Source organism: Anolis carolinensis, chromosome 5 (assembly GCF_035594765.1).
Source record: "Anolis carolinensis isolate JA03-04 chromosome 5, rAnoCar3.1.pri, whole genome shotgun sequence".
Lineage (NCBI taxonomy): Eukaryota > Metazoa > Chordata > Lepidosauria > Squamata > Dactyloidae > Anolis > Anolis carolinensis.
In genome coordinates this window covers 18,105,608-18,124,188 of record NC_085845.1, presented here as the reverse complement: position 1 = coordinate 18,124,188, position 18,581 = coordinate 18,105,608, and the positions used below count along the sequence as shown (strand labels likewise).

At 39.8% G+C, this 18,581-nt stretch overlaps 1 protein-coding gene across 1 annotated transcript; it reads left to right on the top strand.

Annotated features, from left to right (window-relative positions):
* The first annotated feature begins 482 nt into the window (after positions 1-482).
* On the top strand, positions 483-17,583 carry LOC100561640 (estradiol 17-beta-dehydrogenase 11). Its single transcript, XM_003221292.4, has 7 exons — positions 483-768; positions 6,306-6,413; positions 7,130-7,261; positions 9,813-9,919; positions 11,855-11,992; positions 15,305-15,421; positions 17,329-17,583. Exons 1-7 carry the CDS (start codon positions 559-561, stop codon positions 17,417-17,419), a joined length of 903 nt encoding a protein of 300 aa, XP_003221340.1. The 5' UTR covers positions 483-558; the 3' UTR covers positions 17,420-17,583.
* The last annotated feature ends 998 nt before the right edge of the window (positions 17,584-18,581 follow it).

Sequence of the window (18,581 nt, the reverse complement as noted above, 5' to 3'; positions counted from 1 at the left end):
GAATCAGTCTGTTGTTCCGTGATCTGTTCTTACTGTGGCTACTTGGTCTTTATACAGATTTCTCAGAAGACAGACAAGGTGACTTGGTATCCCCATACCACCAAGAACATGTCACAGTCATATATATTAATAAATAATAAGGAACTGTAGTGCACATTCATCCTAGAGAATTATTTTCGTCTAATAAAGGCATTTGATTCCTAAGAAAAAAAAGATGGGTTGTAAAACAGGCAAATCTACATTTTTTCTGTTTCACAATGTTCTGAAGCTCAGTGCCTTCCAGATGTGTTGGATTTCAACTCCCATCATCCCCAGCCAGCTGGGAGTGGTAGATTTGGACAAAAGGGGCAGGGAGTCCTGGGGGACACAGCATGGAGATCTTAATGAAACATGTCTTTCATGTGAAGCAAAAGCCTGCCTTGGTTGCTTTTTGTTTCTAAATATAGGCAACAAGGAAATAGGCGTTTCATTTCTCATGTAAATCAATAGCTGGATATGGTACAAAGTCTTTCCAACTAGAAGCAGAGTTGCAGAGCGGAGCGTGCAGCTGGAAGAAAAATGAATATCATATTTGATCTCCTCCAGGTTGTAGTCATCATAATCTACTCCTATTTGGAGGCCTTAGTAAAGCTTTTCATCCCCGTGAAGAGAAAGTCTGTGAGTGGCGAGACTGTGCTTATTACAGGAGCTGGACACGGCATCGGGAGAGTCACGGCCTACGAGTTTGCCAAGCGTCAAAGCAAACTGATTCTCTGGGATATCAACAAGGTATAAATCATTCCACTTGCAGAAGGAGAGAGGGAACAACAGGAGAAAGAGAGGCCACTATAGGGGTGGCGAACATAGCAACAAGAAGAATTTTTTTTAAAAACAAAACACCCCAAACAGTCTTAGATGATTAGAAAGATTTACACTGAGCTGTTGAACAGCACATGATTTTAGTAGGGTTTATTTCAAAGTAAATATGCTTAGGATTGTCCCCTGTGTCTGGTTTTAGTAAAACTATAGCTTCTGTTTTCAGTGGGGAAAAGAAAAGAGGCAAGGTTGCCTGCATGCAGTTTGAACTTATACTTCTTTACCCTGTTTTTAATGTGAGATTAACCTATTATATAAGGTCTATTTTATGGATTTTATGTGTGAGGTGGCAGTCATCACATATTATTTTGTAGGACTGAGTAAATATTTATTTGCCTGCAAATTGTGTTTTGCAAAGTTGCCTTTATTAAATGTGTGTGATGGGGGTGGAGAAACTGCTAATAAAAGCCAGGACATTGTGGAGTCCCAACAGCTTAGAGAAAAGCCTTAAAATAGTTTGGATTTATGTCTTCCATAAAGTTTCTAAAGCTTACAGATGCAGTTCTGCTGAACTGAGAGAAGCTTTGTTTTTTTTAATGTAAATGATTCAGGAATTTTTTAAAATGTGTTTTGACATGGATACAGTAACTTATGTTTGTGGATAACATTATGTAACAACATTTTTTTTAACTTTCTGGTTTGAAAGTGTTATTTCCCGTTGAATTGTGTGGTTCTTACTTTGAAAGTAGTTATATTCAAGAAACTTCATTTTTGTGGCTGCCACAAAGTATGTTGAATTGGTTGAGACTCTACAAGATATTAATTTTAAAAAACCATAGCAAAATATGTTGCAGGATGTACTTCAAAAACAAAAAATTTTTCAATTTAATAAACTTTTTCCATGTTTTTATAATAGAACCAATAAGGAAATGACATTAGTAATCCAGGAACACACATCATGTTACATATGACCTGGACATGTTAAGCAGATCATTGGAGACTGAATGATATTTCCTTAGTGAGAGCGAATTGTTAGATTTTTTTCCTCTTATTTCTTTCATGGCAATTTAATTACAAGATATTGCTTTAAACCATGTCTGAGTAAAATTGCATATCTCCTGTGATAAACAGAGCTTTGTGCAGTAGAAGAGAAACAGTGCAGTCTAAAATTAGTTTGGAATGTAGCCTTGAAAGTCTACTGCCTCAGTAGATAGGGCTCAATACGCAGGCAAAATTAACTAATGAATATTCACTTTCATGCCCCAGGAGGGGCTTATCACATTAGTCAGGTAAAATGTCCCACTTTGCCTGGTTTTGCTAGCCCTGGGGCAAATCTGTGGCTCCATACGCCACTCCATTGTTGTACTGGTGGGAAGTGTCCTAGGATGCTAAAAAAGCCCTGTGTGATGAGTCATAAGTAGCCATTTTCTGTACATGGGTCGTATGAAGTGGGTGGAAGGACACATGAAAGGGAAACATACAATAGGCATGTCTTAAGAAAGTGGCCTCATAATACCTAACCAATGGGGAAGAGAGGGAGAGGTCTTGTGGCCAGGAATAGGGAATACATATTTTTGTTATAGAACTGTATGGTGTGCCTCTGTGTTCAAGGGACAGCAGTTTTGTAATTACAAGTTAAAGAGAGATTATTTTACTTTGTTCTTAATAATTGTTTACCAAATTGATATTTCTAACATTCCCCAAAATTTCACATCTGCAAACCAGGTCACACGAGGCCAAATAACATTTGAGTATATTCAAGTTGCAAACATTATTAATGTGGAAGAATATACCAACTGGGAGAGGCTGCAGCAGCTTGATTTTGCCTGAGCTTAGTGGGAAGGGCAAGACTGCATCGCTTCTCCCCTCTTTCCCCTACTGAGTCAGTTAGTTTTGAACTTTGGATTGAGTTGAAGACAATTGAAGCAAATTGAAAACAAAGGGAGGAAGTGGAAAGAAAGGTTGATCATAGAATTTGGCTGGAGGGCCCAAACAGAGCATCTCTCTGAGAATCCTTAGGTCTTCTAGAACAATTCTGGAGAACATGGAGCGAACACCTCTCTGGAACCCTGTAGGTCTTTCAATGTGATTCTGTGGTCAATTTCTGGTGGACATTATCATGAAGAACTACGGATGATGAAGCAAGCATGAAAGTGGCTGGAACATCGGTGGCGACAGAAACCCGACGAGGTGTTACTGTCCGCTTTCAAGGCTTTTTGCAGGTCCTACGAATCAGCCGTCAAGGATGCTAAAAAATCTTACAATTCCTCCTTAATAGCCTCTGCTAGATCACGCCCAGCTCAAGTATTCAATATCGTTCGTGCTTTGACCAGTCCGGCTCCCTTAGTCCAAAACCCAGCAACCACGGCTCTTACAGCAGAGGCATTCCAGAAGTTTTTCACTGATAAAATCACCGTGCTTCGGCAGGAACTGCCCCCTACAGCTGATACCTTAAGTGAGCTTGAGACTTTGTGGCCGCTTAGTGGGCCTATCTTTGACCGATTTACTCCGCTTGACAAGGAAGATGTCGCTAGAATCCTGGCTGTTGCAAAACCAACCACCTGTTCCCTTGATCCGTGTCCCTCCTGGCTGGTGAAGAGCTGCCTGGAAGGTCTACTCGATCCGTTGAGTAATATCATCAATGGCTCTCTTGAACAGGGGGTCTTCCCGGACAACCTAAAAGAGGCAAGGGTTCATCCCTTGCTAAAGAAGCCTAGCTTGGATCCCATGACCCTTGCCAACTATCGTCCTGTCTCCAACCTCCCATTCTTGGGTAAGATGATAGAGCGGGCTGTACTGGGACAATTGCAACAATTTCTGGATGATACAGCCGGCCTGGACCCTTTCCAGTCAGGCTTCCGCCCTGGCCATGGGACAGAGACAGTCCTGGTTGCCATTACAGATGAACTTCGTCGCCAGTCTGACAGCGGCGGATCAGCGCTACTGGTACTTCTTGACCTTACCGCAGCGTTTGACACCGTTGACTACGATCTAATGATTCACCGTCTCGCCATGTCCGGAATTCGCGGTCAGGCCCTCAATTGGTTCAACTCATTTCTGCGAAACCGGAGCCAATGCGTGGAGTATATGGGTCAAGTCTCTGACAGATCTCCCCTCCTATGTGGGGTACCCCAAGGTGCCATTCTCTCCCCTCTTCTCTTCAACATCTACGTTAGACCCCTTGCTAGTTTGGCTCGGAGTTTTGGCCTAGACTGCTATCTATATGCGGACGACACCCAACTCCTTCTGCGCTTGGAGCCTGGAGCAACGTCAATACCAGACAATCTCACCTTATGTCTGGAGGCTCTGTCGAACTGGCTACATGCTAGTAGACTGAAGGTGAACCCGGCGAAGACTGAGATTCTCTGGCATGGCCGCTCAACTGGTCTGACCCACTTGCTACCCACCTTCGATGGTGCTGCCCTATCTCCTTCGCCTTCCGTTAAGAGCTTGGGTGTCATTTTAGATTCGCAGCTGACAATGGAAGCTCAGGTCGCTGCTGCCAGCAAACAGGCCTTTTTCTACCTATGACAAGCAAGGCAATTGGCACCCTATCTATCTGATGAGGCTCTGGCAACAGTCATCCATGCCACGGTCACATCTAGGCTGGACTATTTCAACACCCTGTATGTTGGCCTTCCGATGTCCACGACCCGGAAGCTCCGTATTGTTCAGAATGCGGCAGCCAGGCTACTCACAATAACACCCATGAAATGCCACATAACACCAGTGCTGCAGCATCTGCATTGGCTTCCAACTGATTACCGTGGTCTATATAAAATGCTAGTCCTGACTTTTAAAACTCTTTACGGCCAGGGCCCATCGTATCTTAGGGACCGTCTCTCCTTCTCCCATCATCGGAGGTCGCAATGACCATCCCAACGAGACTTACTCTATGTACCGGGTCCTAGAGAAGTGCACTTGGAGAGGACCAAGCGCAGAGCTTTTTCTGTTTCTGCCCCTGCCTTATGGAATGCCTTGCCGCCCTATATGAGAGCCATGCGTGAGTTGGGGCCTTTTACCCTAGCACTCAAGACATGGCTCTTTACTAGAACTTTTATTCTATTTTAATTTTTATCAATATTTGTATGTATGTATTTTTATCCTTTACAATTTTATCTTGTAAATCGCCTAGAGCATCGTGGATGGAGGGCGATTAATAAGTAATTTAAATGATGATGATGATGAACTAAAGATTTCCAAAAAGGTGTTTTCTTAGTTTTTTGTGATTTTCCCTCTTTCAGAAGGGGAAAGGGGCTGCATCCCCAACCCCAGTAAATGTTGAAGGCTTACTATATTAACATTTTTGTCACAAATAGATTTTTGCAACAATATTCTCTTCTCTTTTTGCCATCACTATTGGCAAAAAGAGGGAAGGAAGTTAAAGTGTTGTCTTCCCCAATAAGCTCAGGCAAAGTTCTCCAATCTTGACCACAATCTGATGTTGCTTGTCCACGTTGTTCACATTTTCATCGATGAAATGTAGGGTGCTATATCATTCATCATTATCCTTTGCTGCTAAGCAACCATTTGTTTGATGGCAAAGTACACCACAGCTGGACAACCCTAGATAAGATCAAAAATGCTATACTGGTCCTGTACTGTCCCTCAAGCTAACTCTCCGGTGCCTAATTCTTGGTGAGAACAGAGTTGGAAACTTACAACAAAAGGTGTAACAGTAAACAAAAAACGAATTTAATTGTATTGAAGATCAATACCCTAACTCCTCCTTGGGTCTGATTTACAAACAAATATTTGAAATAACAGATGGAAATTCAGAACTTAACTGGGTTTTTCTTGATTGCTTCCTAATATATCTTCTTTTTAGCCTCTTCTCTGTGTGCTTTATTTGGCTTTGTCTTCTGTTAACACCTCTTGTTAAATCTCTCTTCTAAAAACTGTAGACTGGGGCCCCTTCCACACAGCTGAATAAAATCACACATTTTCAGCTCTGAACTGGAATATATGGCAGTGTGGACTCAGATAAACCAGTTCAAAGCAGATACTGTGGGATTTTCTGCCTTGATATTCTGGATTATAAGGCTGTGTGGCAGGGCCTTTGGTTCCTTAATACTTAAAGCTTGTTTCTCCAAGTCTCAAACTTAATTTCTTCAGTCTTTGACCTCTTAGCTTTCACTGAGTTTCCTCACCCTTAGAAGTGGAAGATATTGCAGCCTCTAGCTTCCTAGGCACCCTTAGACTAACTAACTGGCTGCAAGAAGTTGTAGAGGAGGACTGTAATCTCCACCTGTGGGGGGAGTTCTTAAAGAGACAGGGTCTAATTAAGATTCCCTGCAACAGAAACTATTAAAAAGGGAACTGAACCCCTTCTAACTAAGAGGATAACTGAGGCTCAATTTAAAAAAAGTTAAAAGCCTCTATGGGGGCATGACAAATAGATTTTGGGCCAAGTGCCTTGCTCCTGTTAAAACCTTCATATTTATATAAAATTATATATTGCTAAGTGCTGGCAAAAGAAATGAGCAGTGTTTCTCCTTTCCCACAAGTAGCATGGTGTTGAGGAAACTGCTGAAGGATGCAAAAAGTTGGGAGCCAAAGCCTATTCTTTTGTGGTAGACTGCAGTGTGAAGGAGGAAATTTATGCAGCTGCAGAAAAGGTGAGCATTATGCAAATATACCTGAAAATGTACCCTTACTGTGGATGGAAAGAATATTCAAAAATATTTTTAATGGAAAGGAAGTTTCTTGAATGTCTGGAATTTCAGATGGTTCCAGATTACATCTATAGCAGGGATGGGGAAAGTGTCCTATGGACATATATGTGGCCTCCAGAGATCAATACAAATTCCTATACCCAAAATATATTTAATCATGTAGAACACCAAATTCCTGCAAAACCAGCATCTTTAAAGAAATTTATGACCCTCAGTTTTACTGGCCTGTGATTTAGTTCGCTTTAAAAGAAATGCCACAAATCCTATTATCTTAATACATAGCCTATACTCTGGATAAGATGCCACTGTTTGGACACGATATAGAGAAAGAGATTGGCTTCCCACTGCCAAGGGGATCAAACAAGCCTGTACCATTGATTTATATGTAAACATATCACACAGAAAGCAAGATTAGACTTAAAATCTTACAGGGAATTCTTACTCACATGCTATTGTTTTGTTTTAAGGTTGGATATGGACAAATATAGAGTCAATAAGTACATGTATTTGTGTGTGCTTTCAATTTTTGCCCCATCTTTCAGTCTGGGTAAGGTTCACAAGATAACAAGTCAAAACCAAATGTATAACTGAAAGACTAGTCAATACATATTTAATAATTGATAAATGTTTGTAACATATGTTTTTTTTTAATTGTAAAGGTTAAAAGAGAAATAGGAGATGTTACTATCTTGGTGAATAATGCTGGAGTGGTGGCAACAGCAGATCTCCTTTCCACCAAGGACGAGCAGATACAAAAAATATTTGAGGTCAACATTCTTGCTCATCATTGGGTAAATATTAGGCTTGTCTGATCGATGGAAAAAATGTTTCAATTCTCGTTTCTAAAGTAGGGGGTGCCGGCTCTTCGATATAGAAATTATTTCTTAATTTTTCACCCAAAATTTTTGGATATTTCCGAAAATTCGTAATGTTTCTAAAATGGCGGACGCGCTTGCGCAATCGCCAAAAAACAGGAAACCGGGGGGGACTTTTCTGGGGGTCTCCCGCCCTCATTTCTTGAGCTATTCTCATCAAATTTGGTACAGTGGGAGAACACATTCCACACTCTTTGCTCAACAAATTGCAGAATGTTTCCTGTCTCCTATGATTTTTGGCGAATTTTCATAACTTTTTATAATACACTATTTTTCAATATTTAAGGAAACCTGTTCCTGGTTTGAAAGTCTTATTTCCTGTTCAATTGGGTTCTTATCACTGTAAAAGTCCCTCTTCTACTTGTGTAGACTTTGGATTAGAAATGCAGCACACGCCAAGCAATGCCTTGACAGGATTGGCAACGTCCTTTGGAAACTATAAATTACTGTGGACCCTCTATTGAATCAAATCAATGTCTGACTTTGTGATTGCAGAACTAAAACTCAGCCCAAGGCTTGGGAATAGAAATGGAGTGTGAGGGAAGCAATGCCTTGGCGGGTGCCCCACGTCCTTTGGAAACTATTTCTTCCAATGTACCCTTTAGGTTTGAAAACAATGTGTGTCTTTGTGATTGCTGCAATAACACTCAGCCCGGGGGCTTGGGATTACAAATGGAGCGGGAGGGAAGCAATGCACTTGCAGGAACGCAGACGTCCTTTGGAAACTATTATTTTCAAGTCCCCCCCCCTTTCAGGATTGCAAAGAAGGGCTGATGTGGTGATTGCTAAATTCCAAAAAAGAAAACAGAAAGGCAAAGGGACTCCCTCTGGAGTAGAAAAGTAAAGCACCCCAAGCTCTGCACTTGCAGGAACGCAGACGTCCTTTGGAAAATAAAAGTTCCCGAAAGCCACAGCAAGGACTCTGCCACAAGCCCCAAGCCAATTTCCCCCCAAAAAACACACAATATCAAACCAGCAACAACAGACAGACACTCTACCCCCTATAGCCAGAACAGTCACTTAGCCCTCTCTCCCCCAAGCAAGCAAGCAGCTTCCCAGCGCGCGCAAACCATCCTCTCTGCTCGGTATCCTAGCCCAGAATGGCTTGGCTCAGTTGGGGAGGGGATTTTTATAGAGATCCTCCACGTGGAGGCGGAGGACGCTAGCCCCCACCTTTTTCAGCCATCGTGGAAGTCTCTGATTGGCCAGGGAGCGGTAGCCATGTTAGGCTGCGCTAGGCTCCCATTCATGTTAGGTTGCAGAAACAAAAAAAAAAATTTAAAAATCTTTTTTTAAAAAAAATATTAAAAAAAAATTTTGGAAGGAAAAAAATTAACGAAAATTTTAAGAAACAATTAGAGAATGGGCCAACGATGGTTCGAATTACCATTGCCAGTTGTGCCCAGGGAAAACGTTTCAATACTCATTTCAAAAATCGAGAACAATCCGAAATAATTACGAAACGAGAAACATAACGAAAATTTGGACAACCCTAGTAAATATCACTCGAGTATTTTAATGCTTTAACTACAACATAAAAATATGAATACAAGGATGTGTCCAGCTAATCATATTGCAGATTAACAAACTGAGAAAAATAAACCAGAAAACAAACCACAACATTTTAATATAGGGCTCATCCAGACTGAGATTTGATGAGTGTTATTCCAATGTTGATTGTTGTTGTTTTTCTAGTCGACATATCTTGTGTTTATTATGGGTGAATTCCGAGAGCAACTTTTAAAATCCAGGGCAGGAGGTAGAATTTTTCTGATTCCTGAGAAACTCCAGAATTGGCAGAGGTTAATTTTATGCAAAAAGCAAAGTTTATTTTCACCATAGCTATGAGAAGGCAGAACAGCCATACACACCCGTACTATGCAAATGGCTGCCGCAAAAGCATGTCGCAGCAAACAAAGAATAGCTTATCTAAAATTGACCAATGGCTGAGGGTCTTCCTCACCTTCCACACCTACTTTGGCACAAGTGATACTAGTGACTTAACTCGTTTACTCTGAGCTTTCTTCTCTCCTTAGAACTTTCTCGAGAAAGGCACCAGCTCACAGGAAGGGAGGGGCACAGGCCCTGTGCTACAGTACTACTTTGGTTCATGCAAAATGTTTACATGGTCTATATAAAAGGCTAATATGATATATGCAGAGGCAAAGCCATATATGCAAAAGTTTACCATTTTCTGGCTTATGTTCCCTTCACTTTTGGGGTAAACACCTCACAGAAAACCCTGGACAGAATGGTTATTATTAGTGTCTGGAGGACTTTGCAATTTGTAGCCCCAAATCCCAAACTCTAATATTACAGTTGCATAATATAAAACTAATAAATGATCTAGAATTAATGATAAACAAACTACTTAGGAAACTGCGAATGTACACATTTTAAGAAAAAATACCAGATATTATGGCATCTAAAGGCAGTTTTCCCTCTTTCTTTTATTATGTTTTCCAAGACAATAAAAGCATTCCTGCCAGCAATGATGGAAAGTAACCACGGCCATATTGTCACAGTTGCATCTGCTGGTGGGCATGTCACAGTCCCTTTCCTGGTGTCTTATTGGTATGTATGAAAGAAAGCTCCCTAACAGGAAAGGATGCTTTAGTCCTTGGCCCTTTGACTAAGAACGCAGATTGAAATATTAATTTGTTAAATAATGATATAGAAATAGACACAACTAACCCCTGTTGCAAAGATGGCAATAGAGCGTTGGTTTTATCTGATATTGGGTACTACCACTTACCATTAAAATAAATTATACATTTGTTATGTCACTTTTCCATAATGGATTTTCTCCCATAAGAAATGACATGAGAGAAACAATTGCAAAGCACAGCAGTGCTACACATTTAAAATAACCAGGGTGGAATATAAAATAACCAGGGTGGAATAAAATAACCTTGTCCTGGGTGGAAAGGAGATCTGCCATTGCCACCACTCCAGCATTATTCACCAAAATAGTAACATCTCCTATTTCTCTTTTAACCTTTAGAATAGCCCGTACTCTTTCTTCTACATCGATATGACTGCGTAATAAAATCTTATGTCAGAAAACATTATTATTAAAGGGAAACATAATTGATCCTTCGCCTCTTATTAGTAATGCTGTCCCTTCATGAATAAAAGGATTATACAATGGAATGATGTTCCTGTTGCTATTTTAATTAATTAATTAATTAATTAATTAATATACCGCTCTTTTCCCCCAGGAAAATTGTTGCATGACTAAACTTTGTTTCTGGCTTACAGAGCCCTAAAGAAACCAATCATGTTTTTGAACAAGATTTTTGTCCAGAGTATGTAACATCGTGGGTTTTTTTTTTCTGCCAGAGGTTGAGTACACAGTTATGCTGCCCTGGAGACTAGGGCCCACACTAGGGTTCAAATTGCAGGAAAAGAGATTTCACCATAACATTAGGAAGAACTTCCTGACCATAAGAGCTGTTCAACAGTGGAACTCTCTGCCTCAGAGTGTAATGAAAGCTCCTTCCTTAGAGGTCTTTAAACAAAGGCTGGGCAACCATTTTTCAGGGGTGCTTTGATTGTGCTTTTCCTGCATGGCAAGGGATTGGATTAAATGGTCCATGTGGTCTCCTCCAACTCTACTATTCTATGATTATATGATTCTATGACCTAGGACCTCATCACATGGGCAGCGGGGCAAATGTGTCACCCAGCGCCCTGCATCACACATCTGTGCACCACACGCCAGAAAGCATACCTTTCTGGTATGTTCTTGTGCTGTTCCCATGATTTTTAATCTTAACATAGGTAGTCTCCTGTGTTCAGAATTCCGTATCATAGAACACTTTGCTGATGCAGCCCTGCCAGAAGGAGCTGCTTCCAGCAAAGGTTAATTATAGAGTTTCACTGAAGATTCCTCAAGTTTAAAAAATCTAAGGAAAAAGATAGCTTTTTAATGCACGATTTTACCACTTTAACTATAGTCATGTAGTGCTAACTCTTACAAAAGTGAAGAGCCTATCATAATAAACAGTTTTCTGCTGTAAGTAATATGTATGTTAATGACAGCTCTCTTCAATTTTGTTATCTGTCTTATCTACCGTAGCAATGTATTAATCAAGTTTCTAGTACAGTAGAGTCTCACTTATCCAACACTCGCTTATCCAACGTTCTGGATTATCCAATGCATTTTTGTAGTTAATGTTTTCAATAAATCGTGATATTTTGGTGCTAAATTCGTAAATATAGTAATTACTACATAGCATTATTTCGTATTGAACTACTTTTCCTGTCAAATTTGTTGGATAACATGATGTTTTGGTGCTTAATTTGTAAAATCATAACCTAATTTGATGTTTAATAGGCTTTTCCTTAATCTCTCCTTATTATCCAACATATCCGCTTATCCAACGTTCTGCCGGCCCGTTTATGTTAGATAAGTGAGACTCTACTGTATTAAAACTATACATTTCGCATATATATTAATCAAGGATTAACTTTAATTTACACCGAACGTATTTCCCACCCCCTTAGTTCAAGCAAGTTTGCTGCTGTTGGATTCCATAAAGCCTTGACTCAAGAACTGGCTGCACTAGGAAAAGATGGCATCAAAACCTCATGCCTTTGTCCTGTTTTTATAAACACTGGGTTTGTAAAACAGCCAAGATCAAGGTAAGCTACAATGGTAACAGCGCCACTCACCTTATGGTTAAACTTCTCTACTACAGGAGTGAATAAAATGCAAGCCCAAAGCCTCCTAAAATGTTGTAAAGAATAAGGAAGATGTTCTAAAGATTAAATAATGAATGTGGATAATTTTTCAACCCTAAACCAGCTCAAAACCACTGAAAAATGCAGCAGTTTTGCTTACCCCTCCAGCCTCCCCATATATTTTAGAAATGTACCAGATTACAGATCCTCTGAAGATACCAGCCACTGGTGCAGGCGAAACATCAGGGGAAAATGCTGCTAGAACATGGTCATACAACCTAGAAACCACACAAAACTGCACTGCTAGATTACATGTGGGCCACAAATTGACCATTATGTGTCAGAATTGAAACTGGATCTGATATCGATAATTTTTCTCCCAGTGTTTTTTCAAGTGTTTGGCCCATGTGGATGGATGGCCAAAAAAATCTGGATAATAATAATAATAATAATAATTATTATTATTATTATTATTATTATTATTATTATTATTTAATGGGAGGATTGATTAATTGGCATAGTCTGCTAGTAACGCAAAGGTGAAAATTGACCCCCTCGCCTCTGCAATTGCCCACCCCTGCTCTAATACATGAAGTTTTTGGAAAAACAGCTTCTGGAGATCATAACTTTTAGAAAAGCAAGATCTTTCAAAGAGCCAAAAACCCTTTAGAGTAGAATCTTCTCTTGTGGTATACAACCAAATATAATTATGCAAGGCAATGGTTTCATTTGTTAGACTGAATAACTGTTTACCTCTGATCTATTAGAAAAACAGAGATTTTGCCAGTGCATAAAAAACAACAGTATTTCAAAAGTGCTTTTAAGTGCCATATATGTGTATGTGTGTGTGTGTGTGTGTGTGTGTGTGTGTGTGTGTGTGTGTTCTCCCATAAAACAACTTGTTTTATATCATGGACTTGGATAAAAATAACATATTTGGTTTACTCACAACCTTTATGTGTTCAGCATACACAGGTACAAACCTTATCAGTCCAGTTTCATATATGTTTGAGATAATTCTCTGTGCCATCTGGCCAAAGCATCTCTCTTGTTACTAAACAGCTATCAATAGGTCACATAACCAAAAGGAGAGAAAGCATATGTAGCGCCTTCTATAATTTCTCAGGAACGGTAGAGTAAAGAAACCTGCATACTAGACCATAATACAGAAAACAGTAAGCAACAGGGGCAGAAATAAACATTACTAGAGAAGGCTTGAAGGGGGTTGTAATTTCCAACAGAAGTACTGTTTAGATTTTACCTTTCCTTTGTATAGGCCATGTCTTCTGCCAAATTAATACTGGCGAAAAGAAAATCGTCAACAGCTTAGTTGTAATGCAGCTAAAATGGTGATGTCTGTTATGCAACTGCCAAAACCACTGGATGTCACCCTTTGTTGTGGCTCAGCCTGTCAATGACTTTGACGATGAGGAACGGGGAGTTCAGCTGTTTGCAGAGGGGGCTGTTGATTCAGGAGAAAGCCAGGTGGATGATTCACAGGCTGACATGAGAACCTAAGGGAGGATGGAAGATTCTCAGTCAAGTAATGATAAGGCTGACCTTCCTCTGGCCTCGGAAGAAAGTAGAAGTGAGGGAGAGGGCTCGTTAGACAGAAATGCTCGTTTGGAATTAAGATCAAGATTACATTGTAGTGTGAGTGCACAGGAATGCGTTTATGTTTTGTCAAGAAGGTTAAAGGGAATGCAATTGGGGAAAGCCTTCATTCAGGAAAACTTTGTTTATGGAAAGGAAGCTGCAGCCAAGAAACCGTGTTTGGGAAGTTCATGTATTCAAGCCGTGTTTGGGTTTCTTTTGATATTTTTGTATTCAAGCTCCTTTGGACTTAGTGTATTCTTTTGGATTTTACCTATTATAGGTGACTGCTTGGACTATATTATAGGATCACACTTGCTAGTGACCTTTGCTTATTGTTTCTACATTTAACTGCATTTTGCTACCTTTCTTCAATAAACAGAAAAGACTTAAGCCTGTTGTGGTGCAGTTTGTGTGCTAGAGTAAGGTGATTCAGTCCTAGGGTGCGACACCCTTGTGCAAGTTCTGAAAAATATGAAATTGTTTCAGGAACACAAGTTCTACAGATTTAATGGTTCTATTAGATCCATATTAAAATAGAAAGCAATTGCTGGAATCCGTTTGGGTAGTCCCAACTAGACTACTTCCACTGAATACATTGTTGCATGGTGAGATAAGAGATAGGTAAATATAATTGACTGAACTGCTCTGCTCTAAGGACTAACAGTAAGATTCAAATGCATAAGGATACAAGTTGGTACTCAGTTAGCTTGTTAGACTTAAGCTTCTTAAAAGGTCAACTCAATGAATGTTATCCTTTGAATAGCTGATTCCCTTCTCATATCATCAACTACATTTGAAACTCTTAAAGGTGGTCCTATAAAGTGGGTTACCATTTTTTGCACTACAATTCTCAGGATCCCTTGGACAGTGCAGCCAGTTACAGTTCGAAACAGTAATATTGATTGATGAGTATCCCTTATCCAAAATGCTTAGGACCAGAAGCGCTTTAGATTTCATACGTGTCCATAATTGGGGGTCCCTGTATTTGCATCTATGTACATAATGAGGTGTCTAGAACCTTATACGCATTGCATGGAGATGATTTTATGCAGTATTTTTAAATGATATTGTGCACGCAACACAATACATTCAACCCAAAGCAGAGATGTCACTATTTCAACCACTCATGTGAATCATTTCAAGCTTGCAGTATTTTAGATTCGGAATTCCAGGTAAGGAATGCTCAAACTGTATTTCCAAACTCTGAAAGTGGATAGCAGCAGGAAAGGAATGAAGGCTTCTGCTGTCCTTGTGAAATTTTTCAGTCAATCCCCATTCCACTATGTTTCCATCACCTCCACTTCTTTTATATTTTACCTGTCAATAGCTAGAGATGGAAGAATAATTTGGGGTGAGGGGTGGGTTGGAGTGAAATAGTAGTGGCCTGAACATAGTGTCATATGATAGGAACTGTCACCAAAAGTAACAGTCCTGATGCAATGTCATTTTGCCTTAAATTTCTGTGGCCTCAGTCTCATAGTTTACTGCAGTCCTTCTAAACTGAAATCTTATTCCTCAAAAATGTGGAACTAATCATTATAATAATATAAAATGTGAGCTAATAATTAGAATAAATATTCTGGTAATTAAATGTAATTATGTTCTCAGCACCAATCTAAATCTACCACTTTCCTATGGAGCACAATTTTGTCAAGAGCGTTTTTTGCTTAATTCCAGATTGGTGCCTATCCTAGAGCCCGAGAAAGTTGCAAATGCACTCATGGATGGAATACTTTGCAACCAAAAGATGATTTTTGTTCCACCATTTGTGAAATTTAATCTGCTGTTGGAAAGGTATGTGTAGTAGGCCAAATATGAGACCTGAAAATTTGTACTGTTAATTGTGTGTGGGATTCTTTTTAGAGATATAAAGAGATGTAGAAATAATCATAATCATAAATGAAAATATGTGCCATCTATACACCTAATAAAAGTGAAAATTGGTATGAGTGTGGCTGGGATGTCCACTTACACAGACAAGCTCTTGCCTCCACAAACACTCAGGACACAACAAAGGTCATCCCTCAAATGACATTGCAAGTTATAGTGAATACCACAAACATGTCTAAGAGCCCTGCAAATGTCCTCCACAAACACCATACTGTCCACCACCCAAGTGAAGGCTTTCATATGGGGACAATTTCATCCTAGATTTTATGGGATGTGGTTTCCTTCACCACAGGCATCCCAGTGTTTCTTACTCTCTCCATTGGTGTGGAATTTGCATGATCCCATCCACTGCCTCTCCCTTAACCCTTTGCTATTCTTTTCTATGGCACACAGCAAACAGAGCAATTGATCAGCAACTGAACATTCTAGAGAGGTTTGGGGAGAATTCATCATGATTTATAGGAGTTGTAGATACTGGGATCACCTGCAATTTAAGAGTACTTTGAACTCCACCAACAATGGACCTGGAACTAACTTGGCACACAGAACCCCCATGACCAAGAAAAAACACTGATGTCTTCGGGGAAAATTCACCCTGATTTGTGGAAGTTGTAGTCCACCTACATCCAGAGCACACTATGAACCCGAACAATGATGAATCTGGATCAAACTTGGCATGCATACCTGATATGCCCAAATTTGAATACTGGTGGGTTTTGAGGGTAATTGGCCTGGACATTTTGGAGTTGCAGGTACTGAGATTTATTGTTCACCTGCAATCAATGAGCACTCTGAACTCCACCAGAGATGACATTGGACCAAACTGGGCACACAGAGCCCCAAACTTGATTTGGGGGAGTTGTAGTTCACCTATATCCAGAGAGCACTGTGAACTCAAATGCTGATGGATCTGGACCAAACTTGGCAAACATACCTAAAGAAAACTTACCTTCCTTTCTGGGAGTTGTAGTTCGCCAACAACCAGAAACTGTGACCTCCACCAATGATGGACCTAGACTAAACTTGGCACACAGAACCCCCATGACTAACACAACCTACTGGAGGGGGTTCAGGAGACTGACTCACCATAGTTGGACTTGTAGTTTACCCTACAGCCAGAGAGCACACTGACACCTACCAATGATGCATCTAGAGCAAACTCTTAACATTTAAGAGTAATTTGCAAAAGCAGAACTGAGCAACTATTAGTTGCTGTGGGAAAACACAGGAAAAATACGATGGAAGGTTTGTGTTTATGTATTCATCTTTCCAGTCTGGGTAGGAAATGCAGGTAGTTCCATAATAGTACTGTCATCATAACGGTGTAATTGTGTAGCCACACAATTGTAACCTTTTCTTTTAAAGAACAATTAAGGAGCAGCAGGAAGAACTAAAATATTGGGGTAATGGTACTGTTGTGTTTTAAATGCAAGAAGCAAACAAAGGAACAAACACCACTGAAGCCTAAAGGTAGTGATAGTGCAAAACAGTGTATTGCCATGCCACTACTTTACTTAGTATGGGAGGAGTGGTTTCAAGTGGAAGGACCCAAAATGACTGACTAGTGTAAGAGCCTCAAAACAAATTGCCAAATCATGTATGTGTAACTATGCCAAGGATGAGGAATCTGTGGTCCTCCATATGTTATTTGTCTTTAACTTCCATAAGCTTTAGCCATCCTAGCCAATGGTCAGGCATGATTAAAGCAACCTTCAGCAATATCTGGAAGAACACAGGTTCCTCTTCCACAATCTAAGCCAATCTTGATGGTTTCATATTGTTATAATTTGATGTTCATGTATTTCTTACAGAATTCTACCTGAGCGTGCCTTGGTGGCTTTAAACAAGATGCTAAGAATAGACTTTGATGCAGTTGTTCAGGGTGAGAAAAAAAAGGATTAAGTTCATCAGCGCCTTCTGGGGATATCGAGAAGATCAAGAGTCAGCTCATCAGAAATTTGATTAATTCCAGGCTATCTGCAATGACACTCCTTGGCACACTTTCTGTGATTTGCAAAAGGAATCCCATGCACTTATTTTAATATATATTAAAAGTCCCAACGCAATATTGTGAGAAGCATATTTCTTCCTTGGTACATAAAAAGTGGGCTCTTCCAAACAGGGAAAACAAGTGAAAGTTTTCACAAGAGAGCTCCTTGCCTGGTGCAGATTTGAACTTTCCCCACATCCAGAAACAACCTTCATAATATTTATCTTTTTCCCAGTCCCTGTAAAAGGCAATGGGCAGGAGGACTGGAAAAATAAATCACCATTCAGATTTCAAAAGACTGCAAGTAACTTGGCCAATCATAATTCTGATCTCCTTGGTGTCTTTGCTCATTTATTAGTCTGATGTGGTCATGTTATTCATAAAGGAACACAATTCTAAAAGTCCTCTGTGTACACCATATGGGAATGTCTGTGCTCCCTCCTTAAGAAGAAGGAATGGCCAAGAAATCCAATATTGAATGATACAAGCCAATTAGATGTTTTTGTTGTTGTAATATATTTTGAATTAAAAAAAAATAGATGGGCATAAAATGTTGCTACTGGTGCCAGGAATTTGAATAGTCACCTGGGACAAACTGAGACTGTTGTACTTTGATCATATCATGCGAAGACATGACTCATTAGAAAAGACCAGAATGTTAAGTAAGATAGAAGGCAATAGGAAAGGGAGGATTGAAATCCAGATGGAGTAACTTGGGTCTAGAAGAGCTGGGCAAGGGTGTTGATCTTAGTGTGTCTTAAAATTGAAGTTGACTTGATGGCAGTTAACAATTCATGTGGCTGTTATTTTTTAAAAAAAAACAACTAAAGAACAAATACAACAGCCATAAACAAAACTAAATGTGTCTGGTAGAGCCCGCAATCATGTAGTAAAGGCCATTGATAGTACTGTAGTTTTCCCAGGTGCCTGGTCCCTAAATGTCAGCAGTCTAAAGAAGAAGCAAATACATCTTGAATATTGACTCTTGAGATTATGCATCTAAACATGCCAAAACATAATGCTTGTTCCTGCCTTCCTCTTCACCCCTGCTGCTTCATATTTGCCTCAATACAT